Genomic DNA, 25,536 nt, shown 5'->3' on the forward strand with positions numbered 1-25,536 from the left:
CTGGGCATATACCCAGAGAAAACCATACTTCAAAAAGACACATGTACCCCAATGTTCACTGCAGCACTATTTACAATAGCCAGGTCATGGAAGCAACCTAAATGCCCATCGACAGATGAACGGATAAAGAAGATGTGGTACATATATACAGTGGAATATTACTCAGCCATAAAAAGGAATGAAATTGAGTCATTTGTTGAGACGTGGATGGATCTAGAGACTGTCACACGGAGTGAAGTAAGTCAGAAAGAGAAAAACAAATATCGTATATTAACGCATGTATGTGGAACCTAGAAAAATGGTACAGATGAACCAGTTTGCAGGGCAGAAGTTGAGACAGAGATGTAGAGAACAAACGTAGGGACACCAAGGGGGGAAAACCACCGTGGGGTGGGGATGGTGGTGTGCTGAATTGGGCGATTGGGATTGACATGTATACACTGATGTGTATAAAATTGATGACTAATAAGAACCTGCAGTATAAAAAAACAAACAAACAAACAAAAAACAACTAATACTAAACTTTCTTTGGGTTATTTGTATGGAAATACATTAATATAAATGTTTCAGACATTACATGAAATTTCTAAAAATCTTATATGTTCTGGTATAATGTTATAAGTCATAATTCTAGTTATTACTTTAAAATGTATATCTCAGAAATAACTAAAGTTCCTTGTCAATTGCATTATTATGAACTTTCATCAAATATTTAACCGTGGTCACTTTTAAGTCTTTTGTCATTTATAGACAGTTCTGGGTGTACTCTGATGCTTTCGCAAAAATGTTCCTATAAAAGGGTTTCATCTTCAAGGAATTCATGGAAAAGACTCTGACAAGTACAGGTTTCTGGTAACTGACTGTACTGCTGAACTGAATGAATAAGCATTTTCAGAACTCTAATGGAAAACTGATGAATTCATAAAAGTGCTAACAAAAGATCAAGATGAAAAAAAAATTAATTACATGGGACTGAGTGAACTGATGAGGATGATTATAATATTTGTGACTTTCTGTTTGAATAAAAAAGAAGAATCCCACATGGACTCAGAGGCAAAAAGTATATAAATCAATTTTCACTGCAAAGTAAGGGTGCTGTTACAGTGGAGGATTACTGGACTGAATGTCAATATTATGACATAGTATGAGGTGTTTCGTGTCTGGTGATTGCAATCATTGTTGCTTTTGTTGTGGTCATCCATTTACAATGCTTGGTGTCAGTTTATTTATCTCTTGTAAAAATAAAATACAGTGTGTGTGTGTGAAAAAAATTAAATTAAATTAAAAGTAAAAAAAAAATGGTTAAGATGATAAATTTTATGTTGTGTTTTTTTAACCGCAATTTAAAAAAAAAAAAAGAAATACCAAGGGCTGGAGAGAATGCAGAGTCACTGGAACATTGCTGGAATGTGAAATGGTATAGCCACTTTGTAAAACAGTTTGGCAGTCTCTTACAAAGTTAAATATACACTTACATTTGATCCAGCAGTTCCACTACTAGGTGTTTACACAAAAACTGAATGTGAATATCTTTATTCACAATTGCCAAAAGGTGGAAACAATCCAAATGCTCATCAAGTGATGAATGGATAAACAAATTATAGTACCTCCATACAATGGAATACTACTCAGCAATAAAAACAGTCAACTACTGATAACTGCAATGTAGTGGGTTGAATCACGTTCCCTCAAAAAGATTTGTTCAAGTCCTAACCCCAAGTACCCATGAATGTGACTTTATTTGGGAAGAGAATCTTTGCAGATGTAAACAAGTTAAGATGAGGTCATACTGGATTAGGGTGGGCCCTAAATCCAATGACTGGTGTCTTTATAAGAGAAGGAAGAGGGAGATTTGGACACAGACAAACAGGGAAGAAGGTCATATGGAATGGAGGCAGAGAGTAGAGTGATGGAGCTACAAGCCAAGGGACACCAAGGACTGGAGGCAACCAAGAGAAGCTAGGAAGAGATGAGGAAGGATTCTTCCCTAGAGTCCCCAGAGAGCACGGCCCTACGGACACCTTGATTTCACAGTTCCAGCCTCAGAACTGTGAGAGAATAAATTTCTGCTGTTCAAAATGTAAGCCACCTAGTTTGTGGTACTTTGTTATGGCAGCTCTAGGAAACTCATACATGCCACAACATGGATGAGTCTCAAATGCAATTGCTAAGTGAAAGAAGAACTATACTTCTGATTCTGTTTATAGGACACATTGGAAAAGCCAAAACTACAGATCAGTGGTTCCAGAGGCTGGAGGTAGGGGATGGGAATAGATTACAAAGGGATATTAAGGGAACTTCTGGGGGATGATGAAACTGTTCTGTATCTTGATTGTGGTGGTAATTATACAACGTAACCTGTAAATCTAAAAAAGGTCAATTGTATTGCATATAAATTATACTTCAAAAATGTTTGCTTAAAAAAAATTTATGCTCCTGGGATTCCCTTTTGTTCTCAGTTTGACAAGAATCCTGGGAAGGAGCTCCTATTGGCCTAATCAGGGATAATGTGAGGATCAAAATAACAATAATAGTTATAGATTATAAACCATGGAAAAAAATAAGAAATCACAAAACCACATATATAGAAATAAATAAATAAATGTATAAATTGAAAGTTTGATGAGAATCAGGATAAAGTATCTCCTCACAAAATACCTATTAATTACAAAGGAGAAGAGTAACTTCAGAGTGGAGAAGACTGACAGACACCACCTTAACTACGTGATAAAAGTGAACATCATGAAAATGAAAAATCACCCACTTAATGGGATACAATAACAGAACCACTTTTGGCTATTCCTGCCAAAGATGCATAATCTGAATCCAATCATGAAGAAACATCAGACAAACCCCAACCGAGGGATATTCTACAAAAGAACTGGCCTGTGATCTTCAGAAGTGGCAAGGTCACGAAAGTCAAAAATAATTTCTTTAATGTCAAAAATAAAAGATTGAAAAATTGTTCTAGACTGAAGGAGACTAAAGACAATGTATGTGCTCTGAACTGGATCCTTCTGCCGTAGAGGACAGTAATGGGACATCTGGTGAAACCTGAATGGGGTCTCAGGATCAAATGGTAATAATGCATCACTGTTAATTTCCTGATTTTGATGGCTCTATTCAGGTTATGTAGAACAACGGCCTTGCTTGTAGGAAATACACGGTGAAGCATTTTGGGTTGATAGGGCATTAAGTCAGCAACTTATTCTCAAGGGTAAAAATACAGTTATTTTTACTGTACATCCCACTTTTCTGTAAGTTTGTGATTGTTTCAAAGTGTAAAAATTACTCAGAGAAAGAATCCTGGGAAGCCCTGGGGCTGTCACTTCATCCCATCTGCCAATACACAAGGAAAAGGACACTATAGCACATTCTATATTCCTCTAAAGTTGACAGGAAAGTACCACAAAATCGGCATTTCAAACACAGCATATCTTGACAAAGTTCTATTTTCTGAAGCATGAAATCCAGCATAAAGCAGAGACCTACTTTATTTGGATACTGAATGACCCAATGGCCAACATGTAAGATAGTTTGATCTATAGAGGTAGATTTCTAATATAGGCAGTATTATAGTGAGATTCCAAAGTCATTATATTAAAGACAAGATTCCAGTGTACTAAGGTACAAATACGTTCATATAGTACTTTTTCTAATCACATTACATTTAAGAGTTCCTATTAGCACTCCCAAATGGAAGTCTCCATTTAAATAATATTTCTGCTTTACGGGACATCATCAAACAAGTGAACCAGGTTTCACAACAAAGAAAGAAGATAGTACTTTTAAAATGGAGAGGCGTCCAAATGAATAAACTTCATCTTAAAGTTTACATCTCAAATTTAACACTGAATCTTAAATTGTATAATTAGAATGTCAGGCTCCTAATTTTTCAAAGACTAGGATATCTAAATCTAATTCAGATCTTAAAAACAGTATCATATACCACTGTCTAAATCACCAATTCCACATTGTTTTGAACAAGGCTTTTCACTAATATGAATGATTAAAGCACCCTATGACACTGCACTAATCTAAATGCAATATAGGGACTTCCCTGGTGGTGCATTGGTTAAGAATCTGCCTGCCAGTGTAGGGGACAGGGGTTCGATCCCTGGTTTGGGAAGATCCCACATGCCGCGGAGCAACTAAGCCTGTGCGCCACAACTACTGAGCCTGTGCTCTAGAGCCTGCAAGCCACAACTACTGAGCCCACGCACCACAACTACTGAGCCCACATACTGCAACTACTGAAGCCCATGCGTCTCGAGCCTGTGCTCCACAACAAGAGAAGCTGCTGCAATGAGAAGCCCACGCACCTCGACGAAGAGTAGCCCCTGCTCACCGCAACTAGAGAAAGCCCGCGTGCAGCAACGAAGACCCAACACAGACAAAAAAAAAATTAATTAAAAAAAATTTAAAAATAAACGCAATATAGACCACTTATCTGTGCTGTAGATTTGTCCTGTCCAGAATGGTAGGAACTAGCCACATGAAGGTAGTGAAACATGGCTGGTACAAATTAAGATGTGCTTGAAGTGCAAAATACACATCAGATTTCAAAGACTTAATTTAAAAAAAAGAAAAAAAAGAATGTGAAATATCTCATTAATGTTTTTTAATATTGATTCTATGTTGAAACAATAATATTTTGGATAGATTTGGTCAAATAATTATTTAAATTATTTAAATAATATTAAAATTAATTATACTGGTTTCTTTTTCTTTAATGTGGCTACTAGAAATGTTTAAATGACATATGTGGCTCACATTATATTTCCAATGGACAGTGCTGCCTTAGACCATTTGTGAAATAACACTATCTTATGCTGCAGCAACTAGGAAAAAGAATAACAATGGACTACCCAGAAGAACACTGAACTGTATCTAAGCCCAGTTTATTTTCAAGATCTAATCTTTTTTTTTTTTTAATTTATTTATTTTTGTCTGCGTTGGGTCTTCGTTGCTACACGCGGGCTTTTCTCTAGTTGTGGCGAGCGGGGGCTCCTCTTCGCTGCGGTGCGCGGGCCCCTCATGGCGCTGGCCTCTCTTGCCGCGGGGCACGGGCTCCAGGCGTGCGGGCTTCAGTAGTTGTGGCTCGCGGGCTCTAGAGCGCAGGCTCAGCGGCTGTGGCGCACGGATTCAGCTGCTCCATGGCATGCGGGATCCTCCCGGACCAGGGCTCAAACCCGTGTCCCCTGCACTGGCAGGCGGACTCCCGACCACTGTGCCACCAGGGAAGCCAAGATCTAATCTTTTCAAGGAAAATTTTTGCTTCTCTTTTTACACTCCACTCAGCTCAAAGAAAGTAAGTATCTCAGGTACCTGAAACTCGGAGGCACTGTTCCGCAGCTGGCTCACATTGGGTAAGGATCCTCCATGGTACTGTGTAAGGCGCAGTTGCTGAAGCTTCTGAAATTGAACCTGGGAACAAAGACATTTCAAAGCTGTTGAGAGATGACAGCAAAGATCTGAAAGAAGCATCAAAGTATGGTGTTGTGTAGCGAAATGGTTCAAGAGTGAAAGTCTTGGCTTCGATTTCTTCTCTACTTAAAACCTTTCAGGTTTCCAGTGCTTTCTGGGTTTTGATTAGTCTATTTTTGGAAGGAATTTACCCCTGTGCTAAATGTCCCAGCCATGACAGTGAGGTACTCTTGCACGGTCTTTGAGTGTATGTGTGTGGAGGCACAGCAACAAAAGAATTTCCTATAAAAAACTAAGCCACCGTCCATGACAGTGGACAGTGTCCACTCTAACACATTGACTATCTTCCCTTCTCCATGCTCTTTTCCAGTCTCCTTTTACATTTATGTGTAATAACGCCACGGTGGTGATCACAACATAGGTACAATCTTGCGTGCTTACATCATAACTCTTTTCTATGATACTACATAAGCATTTTTAATGGCTATATAACATTTCTTCTTCTGAATTATTTCCTTAGAACACATTGCAAAGAGTGATTACTAAGTCTCTGGGTTTGGGCCTTTTGATGGCTCTCCATACACACTGCCAAAATGTTTTCCCGGAGGGTATACCAATGTATATATGACAAAACAGTTTGACCAAAAACTCACTAACACTGGATATTATCATTAATTGGGGAAAAGAAGGAGGCCAACTGAACAGGTATAAAATGGTATCCCACTGTTTTAATATGCTTTTCTTCTGTAAGTTCTTCCTTGCTTCATTTTTGGGGAAAAGAAGGAGGCCAACTGAACAGGTATAAAATGGTATCCCACTGTTTTAATATGCTTTTCTTCTGTAAGTTCTTCCTTGCTTCATTTTTCAAAAGGCAGTAAACTGGTTACAGTTCTTGTAAACCCCAGAGTGGTCCAATTTGGTCTTTAAGAGTTCTGCTTCTAAAATAATAAATTACCTCTGTGGTTATGTAACCCTTGGCACTTGTAATTCATGTAGGGAAGAAAGGGTAGATAGGAACTCCGAGGCAGATTTTTACCCTTTCATTACTCTCTTTGTCTAATAATAATAAAAACTACCAGATATGAGCCCCTAAGATGAGCCAGATGCTGTCCTCAGACGCTCTGCCCACTTTATCCCTAACCCTCTCAGCAATCACCAAGGGAGACCACATGATCCTGCTTTTACGAACGTGGAGACCCAGACTCAGGGAAGTTCAGGCACCTGCCCAAGGTCACACAGCTAGAGGAGGCTGAGCTATGGCTAACTCAAAACCCACATTCTTATTTCTGCCATGTACCTTTCCTTTGTTCCATTTCTCCCTCAATGATCATACTATTCACAAGCTCAGAGGAAAGTGAAGTTTGGTTGACCAAAAGCATCGCTGCACCTATGAAGCGCTCTGATTTTTTGTTTTTACATTTATTATGAACATTTTCAAATACGTACAAAATAGAGACGAGTACAATGAAACCCCATCTCTTCATCTTCCAGCTCCAACAGTGATCAACTTACATCCAATCTTGATTCATCTTTACCTCCTCCAAAACCCACTGCACTCCACTGAAAGAAATCCAGGCATCCTAGCATTCCATATTTCAATATGCATCTCCAAAGATAAGGACTTGTATCTGTTTGGAAGTTTTAAAGGCATATAAAACCCTTTGGCAGCCCTAACTTCCTTATACCCACAGTACTTGATTTCTCAAACATACTGCACAGTAAAACTCTATTAATCAAAACCCAGATCTGAGAGCCAAATATGAGAAGGAAGCCATGATGAGCTTTTCCCATCTATCAGCTAAGTTATAAAGTCTCAGCTTTTGATCTTGACATTCTCAACCAGAAGCATTTGACTCTATCCTTGAAAGTCTCTCGACAAAATTCTCAGCCCCCTTGATCTAAAGTCTTTGATTCCTTCTTGCATCAATCCATCCACTTAGTCACTTATATAAAAACGTTTAACTGTGTGTCAGGTACTGTACCAGGCGCTAGCTTACTAAGATGAATACGTGCCAAAGTTCCTACCTGCAGGGAGTTCTCACAAAGGCTTCAACTCTTATCCAAAAACCTTGACACTTCAACCAAGCTAAATTCTAAATCTAGCTAGAGATTTGCCTTCAACTGAGCTTGAGGCCCTCTCACGGTCGTCCATATCTGCTGTCCCTACCAAAGTGCCCATTTCTAGAGTCTTCAGAGATGGTCGTGCTATAGTAAAAAGAGCACTGGCTTTGGAACGGGAAGACCTGACTTTGTAACCCGGAGCTCCCACGTGGTTGCGCAGATTATTCTTCTGCCTACTTCACAAAGATGATGGAAGGATTAAAACAGAGAACAGACATGACAGTGGTGTGTAAAGTGTACAGGTCTGGACAACTGCTCAAAATATTATCATTATTGCTGATACCCTCAACTACCTCCTAAACCCTTGAGTAATTCTGACACTTTTCTCCTTTGAAATTTAGAGCCATTGAGCTAGAAAGAACCTTAGAGACTGTCTTCAATAGCGTCATGCTTACTGATGAGGAAAATGAGGACCAAAGGATGATTAGCCTGAGGCAGAGGTCATGGACTGGCAGGCAACAGGACATGGTTAGCCTAGAGAGTTCTGTTTGACCCACATGCTACTGACCCACTCAGTGGTTTAAATTTTTAAATTGCAAGAAGCCACAAAAATCTGGATCTCCATCTTCTCTTGATTGAAAGATCTAACGGCACTGAACCCATATTCTTCATGGCAACAATGCGTGGAGCTGAGAAGTGCCTGCCCCCTTAGACAGGGCTTGGGTTCTCCAGTTTGCCCGTGTCCTCACTGTACCCTGTTACTCCTCCACTATGGCCCAAGATCAGCTACCATTTACCATCTCATTCCTCGCCCCTCCACTCATTTTCCTGATCTGCCTCACCCAGTACCTTGAGTTAGCAACTTTTAGCCTATAGTCACACACTTTTAGTGGAATTTCCTCCAATGTCTATATGAAATGAGATCTAAGTCTCACTAATTCCTTTTTGAAAAAGTCTTGTAATAGTCAACACAATCCCAGCAGGCCTTTTCACAGAAATTGATAATTCTAAAATATGTAGATGTGCGAATGACCTAGAGTAGCCAAAGCAATTTTTAAGAACAGTAAAGGTGGAAGACTTGAGTTACCTCATTTCAAGACTGACTATAAAGCTATCATAATCCAGGCAATGTGCTATTGTTCAAAAGAGAGATGAACAGATCAATAGAACAGGAGAGAGTCCAAAAATAGACCGACGTATACATGGCCAGTTGATTTTTGACAAGTGTCAGAGCAATTCAATGGAGAAGGAAAACTGTTTTCAACAAATGCCGCTGGTACAATTAGATATCCTAATAGGGGAGAAAAAGCAGTTGAGTATATAGACATTCAGTGTGACAACCATAATCAAACCCCAGCTCTGCCTCTTACCAGCCATGCAACCTTACGTCTCAAGTCTGTTTGCTCTCCCACAAAATGAGGATCGCTCCAGATACACAGTCCACAGGGTTACTGTGAGAACTACATGAGATAATGAATGTAAAGTGATCAGCACAGTGGCTGGCAAAGAGATAACGCTCCATATTCAGCCCAAATCTAATCTTTCTAGTCTCCTCTATTCCTCTCTGAGGCCTCACTATGCCATAACGTATCTATTGTTTGTTTTAATATAAAAGTAGTAGTTTTTCCCAAATATTCCAGCAAAATTAACACTCCAGGTTGATGTGCTATTGATCATGTGGTTTCTCAACACTACCAGTTGTCCTTCAAAGCCAAACTTCTTGAACAAGTTCCCAACCCTGTCCCACTTCCTCCATTCAAGGCCTCAGTGCCTCACAACCTCCCTTCCACCCAGCACACTGTGGACACGGTGGCTCTCACCAAGTTACCAACGACCTCCACATGACTGGACCAAAGAACGCGTCCTTATCACATCAGACCAAGTCAGCAGCACGGGGCTCGGCTGGTCCACATCCCTTCCTCTTAACCATAATCCTCCTGGCTCTTCTCCTACCTCTCTGGTTGCTCTTCAGTCTTCTTTGCTGGCTCCTCCTCCTCTACCTCCCCTTTAAATGGTGGAGCTCCTTGGGCTTCTCCTAGACCCTTTCCATGTTTCACTCTATGTATAGCAGGGGTTACAAACTCAAAAGCCTACGGGTGCCAAGTATGGAAGATAAGTAAGTGAAGCGGCCTAGAATCGCTGTGAGGAAACCATAGGAAGTGACAGGGACTGTGGCAAACCGAAGGACACACCCGTGCCCTGTCTAAGGGGGGCAGCGGCTATGCAACTCCAGGCAATCGCTGCCATGCGGAAATGTAGGGTAAGTGTTGTTAGATGATCTCTTTTTTCAAAAGAAGCCAGAGTCCAGATTTTAATGTAAAATCACAATATTCACTGTTGGCCCTAATTGAAAAAAAAAAAAAAAAAATCAGAGGGCCAAATTAGAATTTAGGCCACCAATTTCTAAGATCTTTTCTAGAAATTCTTCCTAGGCAGCAGAATCTACTCCTGCTGCTACACACCAAAGATTCCCACTAGTCTAGACTTCTCTCCTGAGCTCCAGGACCATATATACAACTATCTGCTGGCCCATCTCTACTTAAATGCCTCACAGGCACCTCAAACTCAGCCTCTCCTGACACTGAGTCAGCTCTCGCCTTGCTCCTGCCAGCGCTCCCTCTCTTAGCGGAGGATACCCTGAAATGGCTCAAGTCCAAAAGCTAGGGATCATCCTGAGTCCTCCCTCTCCCTCACCTCCCTCATCCATTCACCAAGTCTGGTCCTTTCTACTTCCTAAGTATCAGTCTGTTTACCTCTCTGCCTCCCTGTTGCTACCACCCTTGCCAAATGCCACCATCACATCTCCTAGACTCCAAAGGATTTCCCTGCTACCTCCTCCTCCGATCTATCCTACATTCTGGAGCTAGAGGCATTCTTTCAAAATGCGAATCTCCCCCGGTTCAACCCCTTCAATGACTTTCCATTGTCCTTAGGATCAAGTCCCAAATCCCCATGAATGCCTCATCTCAAATTACCCTCCTCATCCCCTTGCTGAACCTGTCCCCTGTGCCTAAAACACTCACCCTTCCTCAACACACAAGCATATACCCTCACATGCCTTCACCACTCCCACTAACCCTTTACGCCACTAGAAGAGGTGAGGACTCCCTACCATACACTCCCAACTGTTCCCCTTTCGTACTATTCATCAAAATGTGTCCTGACTTGTCAAATGAATGTCTTTCCCATTAAACCCTAAAATCTATGACGAGACACTACTATATCCCCAGTGTCCATCCTAACCCCCAGCACACACTAGAGACTCAAAAAGTATTTGCTAGACAAATTAATAAGATCTTTGAAGCAAGGTACCACGTCTTCACCTCCCCCCACCCCTACACCCCCCACTGGGGACTCAAGTACCAACAAATTAATGAATGAACAAAGGAACAGCCTCTTTCCAGGCATATCTGCCTCCACTTTTTTCCCTCTCCTTATCATCCCAGGTACCACCATTGAACTGATCCTCCTAGCATTCTCTTCTCAAAAATTTTCCATTGCTTCCAGGTAAGGCTGAACCCCTAAAGCTAGAGTGAAAAATTCTCCATAATCTAATCTATCCCACCAACTAAACAAATAGGATTTAACTCCAACTCTGAAGGACTAACTCTGATTATATGGAGAAAGAGTCGAAGCCCAACACAGACTCAGAAAGGAAAGAGTACCTAGATTGATTAGCGATGTCTGTTCCATTTATAAGCATGCCCACCATGGGCTAGTAATGGAAAATCAGTATGTCTGCCATCTGGTTATCAATAATGAACTGGATAGATTCTTCTCCATCTGAGATCTTTGGACCCTTGGAGGTTCAGACATATGCTTGGGGATCTACGAGTTCTCTACAAGAAGTGTTTCAGTTTTATAATTTCATTATGAAAGTTACCCTTAAAATTTTAAATAAGCAAACATTACTAGGCAAATTCAGTGTTATCGTTTGCCTTTGTGTTTATGAACACAGTGGAGCCAAGTAGTATTTATTATTTTACTTGCAATTGGTAGAGAGTAGAAAAGAACATACGCAGAATTAACATGTAAATAATGCCCTGTACAAGGTGAAGGACAAAATGACATCATAATTTTATAGCAATTAGAACAGAGAAAAGTGGTGGCTGAATTGAGTTATCATATGGGGCAGAGTTGATCAGGCTTGCTAAACTCAAGAGAATCTGAGCTATAGGGTTTAGCACTATCTATATATATTTCTTCTCATCATGATAGAAATGTAAGTACAAGAGGTATTTCACTTTCTCCTTAACCTCGCTAAAAGAAAACACCATCAAAAATATGATACGGGGGTGGGGGAAAAAAATATGATAAATGGCAAGTGACACCTAGCCTCAGGAGTGGGGGATCATGACAGGGTGTGGGGTGAACTGTGGCCAACCAGAGAATACATGCTCCATTTGAGGGGGCAGCCATCACCCAGCTCCAGCCAGTTGGTTGTCACATGGGAAATCAGGATGAGTGTTATCGGGTCTCCCAATTTTAAATGTATATAAATATATTTTTAAAATAGAGAGAAAGAACGAAATTTTGATTGTACACTAAAATCTCCAACTTTGATTTCTATGAAAAATCTCCCAATTCCGGCAACAGACTCCAGAAGTTTTCCCAAGCACCAATGGCCAAAAAATATTGCGTCTGCAGCTCAGCGAGCCAGGGGCCACCAGTTTGCGACTCGGCTCTCAATTCTCCTTCAGGCTGCCCCCAACCCCGCCCCCGCTTCTGTACATCCTCCCCCATCCTCCTGACGGTCCTTCAAGGTCAGCATTCAGGATCCTCAAGGCCTGCCTGCCCAGCTCACGCTGACCCTCCTTCTCTGCAGTTCTGCGCGGACACTCCTGTTGGCTCTCCATCCTCCACTGCCTCCCTCGACAGTTACCTAACCTCGCCGGGTGTTTGTCCCGGCTGGCGCCTTATTCCTCCTGGACCCTCCTCCGTCACCAGCAACGCTGTACACCTTCCCAGTTCTCATGAACCATCGGGGCTGAAGTCAGTAAACCGGACCAATACAGCACCTCCATGGAGGAAGAGTAGCAAAGCCCCACACTCGACATGGAATCACATCTCGATACCCAGACAGACCCCAAACCAGCCCGGGGCCGGACCTGGATTCACTGGTGCGCGGAGCTCTCCCGAAGGAGCGGGTGGGAGCCTCGGGCCCTCCACGCCGAGCCGTCCGGGAGGACTCGCGGGCGGTGGATGTTCGGAGCAGTGAGAAGCCGCACCGCCCGCCTCCGAGCTGTTTGTGATTTCCTCCCCGGGCTCCCGGTCACCCTCCCCCTTAGGCCGCCCTCACTCGGCGGCCCGCCTTCCCGGGCTCGGCCCCTTCCCATCTCCTCGTACACACTGCCCCGCGACCCTCCCACCTCCGCGGCAACAGCAAACCGCCAGCGGGTGTCGGAAGGCGGGCAAGCGCCGAGGCCGCGGCCGCGCCGGCCCCGCCGGCCCCGCTCCCGGGTTCCACTCCGCGGGCGCGACCCCGCCCGGCCCCGCCGTCGCCTCGGCCCCGCGACCTCTCACCCGCCGCGCGGGGCCCGCCCGCGGCCGTGGCCGCCCGCCCGCGCCGGCCCGGGCCCTCACCCGCGACAGGGTGAGGTCGGTCATGAGCTGCTCGAAGGCCCGCGTCTCCTCGGCCTGCCGCTGCGTGTGCAGCGCGATCTTCTCACTGAACTTCCGCGGGTTGGCGCTGCCCGAGCCCGGCGAGGCGGCCATGGCGCGGGCCCGGCGCCGGCAGGAGGGGGGAGACGGCAGGCGCGGGCCCTGCGCCTCGGCCCACCCGTCCGTCCGCAGGCCGCCCCGGCCGCCGCCCGAAGCCCGTCCTCCGGCGCGACCCGGCAGAGGAGCCGCCGCGGCCCCACCGCCAGCGAGCGGCCGGGAGCGCGCCGAGGTCCGCCCCCGCGCGCCCGGCCCCGCCCTCGGCGCGGCCCGCCCGCCGCCCGGCCCAGACCCGGCTCCGCGCCAGCCACCGGAGGGCTTTCCCCGGCGTTCCGAGCCGGGCTCGCGACCCGCCACGCAGACACCGAGGAAACCCCGTCAGCAGAGCAAAACGCATCCGACGTGAGGGAGCAGCTAGGGTACCATTTTACCAAAACGCTCCCTCGTAGGGACGTCCTGGCCTTTGGATTTACGTTACAATTTTAGAACAGTTTTAACATCCTTCTCGCCCGTCTTCCTTCCAGTTATGCTGATTTCCTTCAGTGGGTGAAAACGGGGCGACCTACGCTTGAGCAATCCTCTCCCTTAGTTCCCACACTCTGGGGCCTAACGTCTGCCCTCCGTCCTCCGCCTCCCAGCCCGCTTCCTCCCTCGATTTGTGTCGCTGACAGTCCGCTCAGGCCCACCCAAGAAAAAAGTTACTAAATCTGGATCTCAGTTTCTAAAACCATCTCCCGGGTTGCCCGAACTTGAGCCGGGGGCACCCTCCTCGCTCCTCGGCCCCGGCCCCTTTTCCAGGCTCTTTCTGAGCATCCGTGGCCTCTGCAGACTCCAGCTCCAGTCAGACGTCAACTCCCCGTTTATAACTAGCTTCTCAGCCTCAACGGTTTTCTCCCTCTCCTGCAGCCCAGAAGCTCCTCTCCGTATAGATGTGGCTGTGTGTAGAGATGTCCTGGACGGCTCTGAGAGTGTGTCTGCGTTTTGTAAATTAGGAACTATTAGGGACACGCAGAAGAGTGCAGAAAATGATGTTAGCGACACCTACGCCCTCCACTATCAAGATTAAATGTATCAAAACATTTTGCTTCAGTTACTTGGTATTTATTAAAGAAATAGAAAATTAGACAGAAGTAAAACCCGACCCTTATTCTTTCTCCTTCCTCCCTAGAGATTGTCACCGGGCTCAAGTTGGTACGTATCACTCACATTCATGTTTTTACACTTTTACTATATACGATGTATGGCTCCACCAACTGCATATGAAATACCAAATTTGGCTTTAAACATCATGCTGAATAACCTTTTGCAACCTTTTCCATTTACTATTGTTTTTGAAATTCATTTGCGTTGATTCATTTGTTTTAATTACTGTGTAGTATTTCATTGTATTTTTCATATGTCTCATAGATTTTTTTTTAGAAAATTTAATATGAGAACATATCTCTATTAGCTAGAGGTTAGCTTGTTTTATTAAGTATAACTGGATTTATTTCTTCTGTTTTATTTCGTGCCATCTACCATGCTTTTTCTTTATATTTTATTTTCTGCTTTCCTGTTACATTGGGTTCAGTTTCAGAGAACAGAATTCATTCTAGATAGTTTAAGTATAAAAGGGTATAGGGTATAAAATGGCTTAAGGACTTGTTTGGAGGGCTGAGGAAGCAGACTCCAGGTTGAACGGTTCAGAAATGACCTTGAGAGACATGCTGCAGAACCAGGCCACCAAAAGAGCCACTGCCTCTTCTAAAATCTGGAAGCCACCTACTGAATTGGAGAGCTGTCACTACACTTGCCACCTCCTGAACCATATGAGAAGAAGCCACTGTAGAAAAATCTGACAGTCCTCACCAATAGAAACAGCACATACACAGTCTCAGCTTCACTTCCACCTTACAAATCCAATAAGAGAGAAAATTGGCTTGGAAGTGCCAAAATTGCATCCAGAATTCTAGCTGCAATAACATCTAGGAAATGTAGCCTTTCAGCTTCTGAAATATAGGAAGGCACAGGAGGACACTGGAATGGGTGTTGAGCTAAATCCTCCATTTTCATCCACCAATTCACCAATGCAAGGATCTATCATATCGAATTCTATTGCACTGAATGACTGTTTTTTATTTCCATGTTTCCGTTATCTAATTTGGAAGATAGTCATCCTACTTCTATTCTTATTATGGTTAATCTAATCTTTTTCCATTTAATTTTTTAATCAAATAAATACATGTGGATTTTTTTAACAATTGTTTTACAAGGCATACAATTTTAAAAAGAAGTAATGCCCAATCCCACTGTAATAAGTTTTTCCTGCTGTTTTGTGATTATTTTTCAGTTTTAGATGCTGACTATTCATTTTCTATTATGGGAAAGGATGCTTTGGCTCTTTTGTGCCCCCCACAAAAATATGATTTTCCCTGCTCCCATTCTTTCAATGTAGTTATATGATAATTCTTGGTAAGTCAATATTAAGTGTTTACACAGTATACTATAGTTCCATTTTTATACAACTTTTCTGAGTTAAAAACTGCCTTTGTTTTTTATTTGCTTAGATTTCTCTCAACTCGTTAGAAATGCTTTCCCAAACTCTGATTTATAGTATTTGGATTTTCAGCCCTGTTCCTCCCCTCTTCTGGTGCCTCTGGTCTTCTTTCTAAAAAGTTCCCAGAATTGTGAAAGACATTACTGAACCCATGAATGATCAGTTTTGGGGGGAACTTCTCTCCTAGAGCACTTTGCCTTCCTGCTCCATCCTGGACTGGTTGCTCTCCAGGCCTGCTGCACTGCTATCTGCTGGATGACCTCACCATCATCCTGAGGGTTCCCTTCATCTGCTGTCTTCTGACCTCTGCCTCCTGTGTCCCAAGTTGTCCTCTTGCTCTGTGTACTGCTTCATGTTAGTGGAGGACATTCTCCAATAGTTTCCTAAGAAAGAATACATAAAAGATAAAAGCCTTGAGAATTTGTGTGTATGCAGATGTTTTTATTTTTCCCTCAGACTTAATTGATATTTTGGCTAAGAATAGTCTTCTTCATCGGAAATCCTTTTCATTTAGTTCTTTGAATGCATTGCTTCACTGTTTTCTCACGTCCAGTGTTGCTGTTGGGAAGGCCACTCACATTCTGTTTCCCTTTCCTTTGTAGATGACCTGGTTTTTCTGAGGGCTGTTATTGTTTATTTATTTTCATTCCCCCTGCCCCCCATTCTCTGAAGGCTTTGTGTTCTGATATTTTATGATGCTGTGCCTTGGTGTGGGGATTTTGTTGTTTGTTGTTCATTGCACTGGCATTAGGTACGTGTGTGGAACCTGGACACTCATGCCCTTTAGTTCTGGGAAATTGTCTTATCTTTTTGATAATTTTCTTCTCTTTATTTTCTTTATGTTCTTTCTTTCTGGAAATTCTGTTGGTCAGTTAATGGATCTCCTAGATTGCTCTTCTAATTTTCTCATCTTTTCTCTCCTATTTTCTATTTCTGTCTTTTGTTGTTGTTGTTCTATTTCCTGCTAAATTTTCTCAACTTTGTCTTTCAACTCTTCTGTTAAACTTTTATTTCTGTTAGTGTATTTTTAATTTCTGAATGCTCTTTCCTGATTTCTGAAATTTTTAAAAATAGCATCCTGTACTCATTTCATGGGTGTGCTATTAATTATAGGTTATTTCTGTTTTTACATTTTCTTCTACTCCTTGTATTGTCTGTCTCTGTTTTGTCTGAGTTTTTCAGTTTGTTCATTTTGGTCTCCATCTAGAGGCTTTCCTCAAACCTGTGGTGATCCTGACTCCATTCATAATTAAGACAGAGACACTAAATATGTATAGATTCCTTGTTTCTGGAAATTAAAATGTTTTTAAATAAATATTTTTATATATTCTGTAGCAGAGATTGCTGATTGTCTCCCAATATTCATTCTTCCCTCCTTCCTTTATTAAAAGAAATACTGAGCTTTAGCTGGGTGCTTCACTGCCCAGCTAAAGTCAGCTAAAGACTACATTTCCCATTCTCCCTTGCAACTAGGTATGGTCATGTGACTGTGTTCCACCCAACAGATGTTAGCAGAAGAAATATAGGCAACTTTGGGATCATGCCCTTAAATGTAAAGGAGAATGGCCTTTTTCCTCTTCTTCTCACTGGCTGGAATATGGATGTGGTAACTAGATCAAGAGCAGCTATCTTAGACCATTAGATGAAAACTATGTGTTCAGAATGACAGAATGATGGTAGCAAAGGCACCTGGGTTCCCAGTCCTGGGGAACCACAATGTTAGCTCTAAACTGCTTCTAGACTATAACATCACTGAGAGATAACCATTGGTTTTGTTTAAAGCCCTGTTATTTTGGCCTTTGTTACAGCAACCAAACCAGTACCTGTTATACTTAAATAGAAAAAATTTTGTAAACATATCAAGATATGGTTAACAACAGTTGTCTTTGGGGATGTAGGGACTACTGGGAAACTTACCTTACACTTTACACATTTCTAAATTATATGCAATTCTAAAGACAAGTATGTATTACTAGTAAAATCAGAAAAAGAAAGATGGTACAAATATCAATTATTTTTATTTTTTAAAATTTATTTATTTATTTATTTTTGGCTGTGTTGGGTCTTCATTGCTGCGCACGGGCTTTTTCTAGGTGCGGCAAGCGGGGGCCACTCTTTATTGCAGTGCGCGGGCTTCTCATTGTGGTGGTTTCTCTTGCTGCGGAGCATGGGCTCCAGGTGCGTGGGCTTCAGTAGTTGTGGCATGTGGGCTCAGTAGTTGTGGCTCACAGGCTCTAGAGCACAGGCTCAGCAGCTGTGGTGCACGGGCTTGGTTGCTCCGCGGCATGTGGGATCTTTCCAGACCAGGGCATGAACCCATATCCCCTGCATTGGTAGGCAGATTCTTAACCACTTCGTCACCAGGGAAGTCCCTGGGGAGTTTTTAAAATTTGTTTTGTTTTGTTTTTTCTCTTGGGCAGGTCAGTTTCTCCTGCCTAAAGAATCTTCCAGTTGACTATCCAGGAGTATAAATAAACTGCTGGCATTCTGAGAGTCATGTGGGGAAAAAAAAGAGCTAAGGGTCTCACTCTTTGATGTGTTGACTTGCTGTTACTCTCTCTGTTTTCAGACAGCACCTCACTCTAGCTTTTTCTTTGCCTCACCCTGAGTCCAGAACATCTCTCGCTCTGCTTCCCCAGAGTTAACCTCCTGTCTACACTCCTGGTGGAAAGGAGTCATCAGGTTGCTTTGAGCAGTTGGGGAGGGGATCTGGGTGTCTAACTGCGCCTCGTATACACTTTTGAACAACATTTGTATTTTCAGCTCTATCCCTCCCCTCTTCTGGTGCCTCTAGTCCTCTTTCTGAAGTTCTTTGGTGTAAATCATCTTGCTTCTTATTAGCTTTTCCCCTTTCCCCTGGTTCTCAGGCACTTTGGTTTCAGCTTTTTATGTTCTGCTTTGTCAGTTACCATTGGTCCATGGGATGGGGGGAGGGGGACATGGCTACGCCTGCTACGGGAAAGCCCCTAGCTGGACGAAACTTAAAAGTTATACGTAGAAGTGCTGGGAGGGTTTAAAAAAAAAAAGTTAAAAGTAAAGGCACAGGCAAGGAGAGATTGCATAAGTTGGACACACTAAGAATTTCAGGACCGTGAACCTGGACCCAGAATCAGGACCCAAGTGACCTGGCTTGCAGAGTGGCAAAATTATTTCCCTATGTGCTACCGTGACCTAAGTTGTTTCCAAGCGCTGATATGGCTGCTCTGGCAGGAGTAGAATTTAAAACTGGGAGCTTTATATTGAAGCTCCTCAGGCCTGTTGACCATTGCTACCGCCATCTGAGCATCCCCTAAGAGGAATAGAAGGGAAATGGGAATCCACACTCACTCAGATGTATCATTTGTCTAAGTCAGGGATTGGTAAACTTTTTGCTGTAAAGGGCCAGATAGTAAACATTTTAGGTTTTGCAGGTCATCTGGTCTTGTCGCCTTGTAACTCCTCACCTTTGCCATTGTATCATGAAAGCAGCCATAGACAACACATAAATAAATGGATGTGGCTGAATTCTAATAAAACTTTATTTACAACAGCAGACAGTGGGACAGATTTGGCCCATTGACTATAGTTTGCTGACCCCTGGTTGTCTAAGTTGTTCTCATACCTCTTCATTCTTCATAGAGATTGTAGGACTTCCCTGGTGGTGCAGCGGTTAAGAATCCGCCTGCCAATGCAGGGGACACAGTTTCGATCCCTGGTCTGGCAAGATCCCACATGCCATGGAGCAACTAAGTCTGTGCGCCACAACTACTGAGCCCACACACCACAACTACTGAAGCCCATGCGCCCTAGGTCCCGCGTGCCGCAACTACTGAGCCTGCGTGCTGCAACTACTGAAGCCCGTGCTCGTAGAGCCCGTGCTCCGCAACAAGAGAAGCCACTGCAATGAGAAGGCCGTGCACCGCAACAAAGAGTAGCCCCTGCTCACCACAACTAGGGAAAGCCTGTGTGCAGCAACAAAGACCCAACACAACCAAAAAATAAAATAAAATAAAAAAATAAAGATTGTAAGAGAATTGCTCATTATCTGTGAGTATCAATTATTTTCAGGTCAAACTCAGAACTTAGAGTTGTTTTTTTTTGGTCTTCTGGTCTCTTTTGTTGCTGTTGCTCTTAGCTTAATTTCTGTTCCTTTGTAGATAATGTCTCCTCTCCTCGGTTACTTTTTTTTTTTCTTTTTTTTAATTTTATTTATTTATTTTATTTATGGCTATGTTGGGTCTTCGTTTCTGTGCCAGGGCTTTCTCCAGCTGTGGCAAGTGGGGGCCACTCTTCATCACAGTGCGCGGGCCTCTCACTATCGCGGCCTCTCTCGTTGCGGAGCACAGGCTCCAGACGCGCAGACTCAGCAATTGTGGCTCACGGGCCCAGTTGCTCCGCGGCATGTGGGATCCTCCCAGACCAGGGCTCGAACCCGTGTCCCCCGCATTGGCAGGCAGACTCTCAACCACTGCGCCACCAGGGAAGCCCTCTCCTCGGTTACTTTGCAGTTTTGTAACAATATGTCAAGATATGGATTTTTTGTTTTGTTTATCTTGTTTGGAACTCAGTATACTTCAATCTGAATACCTATATCATTTAGAATTAGATTTAGCTGTAACAGAAAACCTCCCAAAAAGTAACCTTAAACAATACGAAAATTTATTTCTCTCTTGTGTAAAAGTCAAGGTACTATCCTGTTGCTCTGCCATTCACACCCTCACCTTCATGATACAAGATGGTAGTATCTCCACGCTAAGCAGCAATACACAGGAGGGTGAAAAGAAAGGGAGAAGGGCACATGCATTCTGTCTCTTTAAGGAAGGTTCTCATAAGCTGCTACATGAACTTCCTTTTATATCCATTCCATTGAACAGAACTTAGTTACATGGCCATACCTAGATACAAGGTAGACATGTCCAACTAAAAATCAGGATTCTATTATGATGAAACAGTGGTTCTCAAACTTTAGCATTCATCAGAATCACTGGGGAGATTCTTAAAACACAGATTGCTGAGCACCTTCTGAGGCTCAAATTCTTCTGAGCTCAGAAACCTCTGAGTTTCTGACTCAGTATGTCTTGGATGGTGGGGAGAATTTGCATTTATTTAATATAAATTTATTTATTTAATTTATTTATTTTTGGCTACGTTGGGTCTTCGTTGCTGCACGCAGGCTTTCTCTAGTTTCAGCGAGCGGGGGCTACCCTTTGTTGCGGTGTGTGGGCTTCTCACTGTGGTGGCTTCTCTTGTTGCAGAGCACGGGCTCTAGGCGCACGGGCTTCAGTAGTTGAAGTATGTGGGCTCAGTAGTTGTGGCTCACGGGCTCTAGAGCACAGGATCAGTAGTTGTGGTGCACGGGCTTAGTTGCTCTGCGGCAACTAAGAGGGATTGTGGGATCTTCCCGGACCAGGGATCGAACCTGTGTCCCCTGCCTTGGCAGGTGGATTCTCAACCACTGCGCCACCAGGGAAGCCCAGAAGTTGCATTTTTAACAAGTTCTCAGGTGATGCTGATGCTGCCTGCTCTGGGACCTCACTTTGAGGACCATTACTTTTAGATGCCAGGAAAACAGATACTGAAGAACAACTGGAAGACCCTGCTACATGTCTTCCAAGTGTTCCAGAAATTTTTCTAAAATCTCTTTAAATATTGCTTCTTCTCCATATTTGTTCTTTCCCTGTAGAAGTTCAGTTAGATGCATATTAAACATTTCCATTCTATCCTTCATGTCTTTTTACCTCCCTTTTATATTTTTCTACTCTTTTTGTGTGTGTGTGTGTGCTACATTCTAGGTAATTTCATCAGATCTATCTTCCACTTTACTAACTTCTCTTTTCAGCCATGTCTAATCTGCTGTTTAACCTATCCATTGAGTTTTTTCTTCCTCAAGGACTGTTTTCCCATCTACAAACTCCATTTAGTTCTTTTTCAAATCTGCCTACTCTTTACTCAGAGTCCTGTTCTTTTCTTATCTTTTTATTCCTTCTTTTATGCCTTTAGTTATACTAATTTTATATTTCCTTTCAGCATGTAGTTCTATTATTTCAAGTTTGGGGAGCTCTAATCCTGTTTGTTGTATTTGCTGGCTCTTATTTATGGTGGATTGTTTCCTAATGTTTTTAACTATGCTTTCATCTTTAGGAAGGTTCAATTCTCTTACCCCATGGGTATCCTGGGTAGTGGGAATATGACTCAAATGTTGTTTTGTTTTGTTCCATGAGCTGCATAGGAATCAATTACTAGACCTGGGAATTTTATTACATAGAGACCATAAATTCAGCCCCTAAACCCATGTAGGGCCAAGTTTTTGGCTTTGCAAGGGGCTTCCCACCCCCGCCCCCAGAGCCCAGCCAGAGATAGTCAAGCTTCCTTATTAACTTTGCCTGTGGTAGAGTTTACCCTTTCAGGCTGGAATTTTACCCTACTTACAAACTAGTACATTAACCTGTTACTAATTCATGGATGCTGGCAGGAGGCATGAGATGCCTGGGTCAGAGACACTGCACAGCAAACAGCATGAGCATCATTTTTGTGTCAATTCCTCTTGCCCACCAAGTCCCACAGAGGTGATGCAGAAGGGCCCAGATGGACGCCTACACATGCAGTGGCTTCTGTCACAAGAGAGGAACCAAACTGCTCTTTGATTCAGAAGGCATTGCCTCATCCCTCAAAGTTGCTTGCTGCAAACACAACCCTGAGAAATGCCCCAGTAAAGAATGATCAGAGGGCTTCCCTGGTGGCGCAGTGGTTGAGAATCTGCCTGCCAATGCAGGGGACACGGGTTCGAGCCCTGGTCTGGGAAGATCCCACATGCCACGGAGCAACTGGGCCCGTGAGCCACAATTACTGAGCCTGCGCGTCTGGAGCCTGTGCTCCGCAACAAGAGAGGCCGCGATGGTGAGAGGCCCGTGCACCGCGATGAAGAGTGGTCCCCACTTGCCACAACTAGAGAAAGCCCTCGCACAGAAACGAAGACCCAACACAGTCATAAATAAATAAATAAATAAATAAATAAAAGAACGTGAATTTCTTTAAAAAAAAAAAAAAAAAAAAAGAATGATCAGAGCTTTGTATTTGTGGCATAACCAGTCAGAATGTCCAGGAATGCTCAGGGCCTATAGAAGATCAAAATCACAGAAGGTGACTTTTACATAGGTGGTTTATGGGTCAAACCTTAGGAAATGCTGCCATTAAGAATGAAATCAGAGTGAATCAAAGAATTACTATGGGCTATGGTTTTCAAATGGAAAGTAATCGACTTCTTGGTATGGCAAACCCTCCCTCCACTCTTCTTTCACAGAGACCAGAAAGGCAGATGCCACTTCCAGGGCTCCCTCACAGATGGGCCTGGCCACATGACCAGCTTGGTTATTGAGACTTAAGGAAAAGCCAATTGGAAAGCTTCCCAGAAAACTTTGGTTTTCAGATAAAAGGGACATATTTAGCTGCAGCTAGCCCCTTTCTCCTTTATACTTTGAATACAGACATGCTGCCTGGAGCTATGGAGCCTTCTTGCAACCATGAAAAGAGAAAGCATAAAAACAAATCGAGTATTCACAAAGATAGAAAACAACCTGATCAGTGTTAGTATTGTGAGTAGCTAAACAAACACTTGCAACTGTTCTCTTCTAGACTTATGTGAAACAAAGATAACCCTATTTGTTTAAATCACTGTAAGTCTGTTTTCCATTTCTTGCAGCCAATTCCTGATGCACTTCGGTAAAGATCCTCATTTCTTTTTATTCCTTTTTTTTTTTTTTTTTTTACTTTTAATGTTTTCATAATTTCAGATTCACAGAAAAGTTGCAGATATGTAAAGAATTCCCATATACTCTTTACCCAGATTCCCAAATATTAACATTTTACTGCACTTGCTTTATTATTTCTTTCTCTCTATATATGTTCATTTTTTCTAAACCATTTGAGAGTAAGTTGATATGATGCCCCTTTATCCCTAAATATTTCAGTGTTTATTTCATAAAAACAAAGGTATTCGCTTACATAACCACAGTATAATTACCAAATCAGGAAATAATCTTTGATATAACACTGTTATCTAATCTGCAGATATTATTTAAAAATTTTGCAAACTGTCCCAATATAATATTATGGCAAAAGAAAATCTAGGATCACTCCCAATATTCAGTTGTCATGTCTCTTTAGTATCCTTTAATCTGGAACAGTTGTTCAGTTTTTGTTTGTCTTTCATGACTTTGCAAAGTTTTGAAGTGACAGGCCAGTTATTTTGTGGAATGTCCCTTAATTAGAGTTTGTCTTGTATGTCCTCATGATTAGTTTCACATTATGCATTTTTGGTAGGAACAGCACAGGAGCAATGTTGCATTCATAGTTTATCAATCAGGAGGCACACGATGTCAACTTGTCCTATTACTGATGTTAAGCTTGGATCATTTAGTTAAGATGCTCTCTGCCAGGTTTCTCCACTGTAAAGTTTCTATTTTTTCCATTAGTAGTCAATACAACTCTTGAAGGGAGACAGTCTGAGACCGCATAAATATTTTGTTACTCAATAAACTTGCACCCAACTAGTTTTAGCACTCATTAATGATTCTTGCCTTTTCCCCATTTATTTGTTTATATTAGAATGGGCTCATGAATTCTTATTTTATCCAATTAGGTTATAATCCGTTACTATTACTATTTTTATATTTAAATTATCCCAGCTTTAACCTTTAAGCTGGCTTCTGTGGCCTTTTAATATGCCCCCATCCATTTTTTAGTATTTTTTTCTTTTGGGGCACAAGATATTCTGGCCATCTTGTACTTTTTCTTCCCAGCCCCAGATCCAGCCACTTCTCCAAGCAGTCCTGGTTTCTTTTAGTGGAAAAGGGTGTTTGGGCACTGGTTCTTTTAATTTTTGGAACCTAGTCTTTCTGAGTTGGCTTTTTATGAGAGGAATTATCCTTTAATTTCTGTTACATCATCCTTTCAATTGTGTGCCTTTTCAACCCCTACCTCCAGATTTCCCCTCACCATCCAGATCTCAGTGCCTCTGTACCTATAGGGACTGGGAATGTGTTTCTCCAGGGACAAAGGCCAGTGACTGTGAGCAATATAGTAAGTTTAGCAAGCATACATTTTTACATAATCATATCAAATTTATTTTCTAGAAAATAGGGCAAATTTTAGAATAACTGCAATTTAAGGCCAAAAGTGTTTCACAAATAATTTCACCAAACTCATATTGTTGAATGGGATCCAAAACTCTTTAGCAAAGGTGATATACAAATAAGTATTTTTGATTTTTTGTTTCCTAAGTAATATTTAACAGTTATTGAGAGCTTAAAGTCAGGTTCTATTCTAGCCTCCTCTTTCTCCAGCATTTCACAGAGTGTGTTCCATGGAACATGAGTGTCATAGATGGCTAAGAGGAGCTTCCTGAAAAGTAGGAGGGGTGGGACTGAATAGTCAAATACATTTGGGGAAAGCTAGGCTGCCCAAAGTTAAGCTGGTCTCTTGGCTGTGGGATTTCTCAAAGCTGTTTTATTTTTATTTATTTTTATTTTTAAAATTTTGGCTGCTCTGGGTCTTCATTGTGGCATGAGGGCTCTCCGTTGCAACGCATGGGCTTCTCCAGTTGCAACGCGTGGGCTTCTCCAGTTGCAGCGGGTGGGCTCCAGAGCACACGAGCTCAGTAGTTGTGGTGTGCGGGCTTAGTTGCCCCACGACATGTGGGATCTTAGTTTCCTGACCAGGGATCGAACCCACGTTCCCTATATTGGAAGGTGGATTCTTAACCACTGGACCACCAGGGAAGTCCCCTCAAAGCTTTTTAATACATTCATGTGTGTTTTGACTTCTAAGTAGAATGGTGGGATACAGCACTTCCCAAACTTTCTTGATCATAGAATATT

The 25,536-nt window shown here is 42.6% G+C and overlaps 1 protein-coding gene and 1 long non-coding RNA gene across 8 annotated transcripts in view; one reads left to right on the top strand and one right to left on the bottom strand.

Annotated features, from left to right (window-relative positions):
* CRTC3 (CREB regulated transcription coactivator 3) overlaps positions 1 to 25,536 on the bottom strand; it is a 126,524-nt gene that overhangs the window by 95,557 nt on the left and 5,431 nt on the right. For 4 of the 7 annotated variants that reach the window (XM_082448692.1, XM_082448691.1, XM_082448689.1 and 1 more), the window contains exons 2-3: positions 13,012 to 16,065; positions 5,329 to 5,427 (exon numbers count right to left, since the gene is read on the bottom strand). In XM_082448692.1, the coding sequence (XP_082304818.1) occupies positions 5,329 to 5,427; positions 13,012 to 13,203 (291 nt within the window). In that variant the 5' untranslated portion in view covers positions 13,204 to 16,065. Of the gene's footprint in view, positions 1 to 5,328; positions 5,428 to 13,011; positions 18,026 to 25,536 lie in introns of those variants that run through there. The other 3 variants (XM_082448694.1, XM_082448695.1, XM_082448690.1) reach the window with 2 other exon arrangements.
* Positions 1 to 25,536, top strand: part of LOC309654629 — a 266,307-nt gene that overhangs the window by 33,381 nt on the left and 207,390 nt on the right. The window lies entirely within an intron of this gene.

Source organism: Balaenoptera physalus (assembly GCF_965194825.1).
Source record: "Balaenoptera physalus genome assembly, chromosome: 2".
Classification (NCBI taxonomy): Eukaryota; Metazoa; Chordata; class Mammalia; order Artiodactyla; family Balaenopteridae; genus Balaenoptera; species Balaenoptera physalus.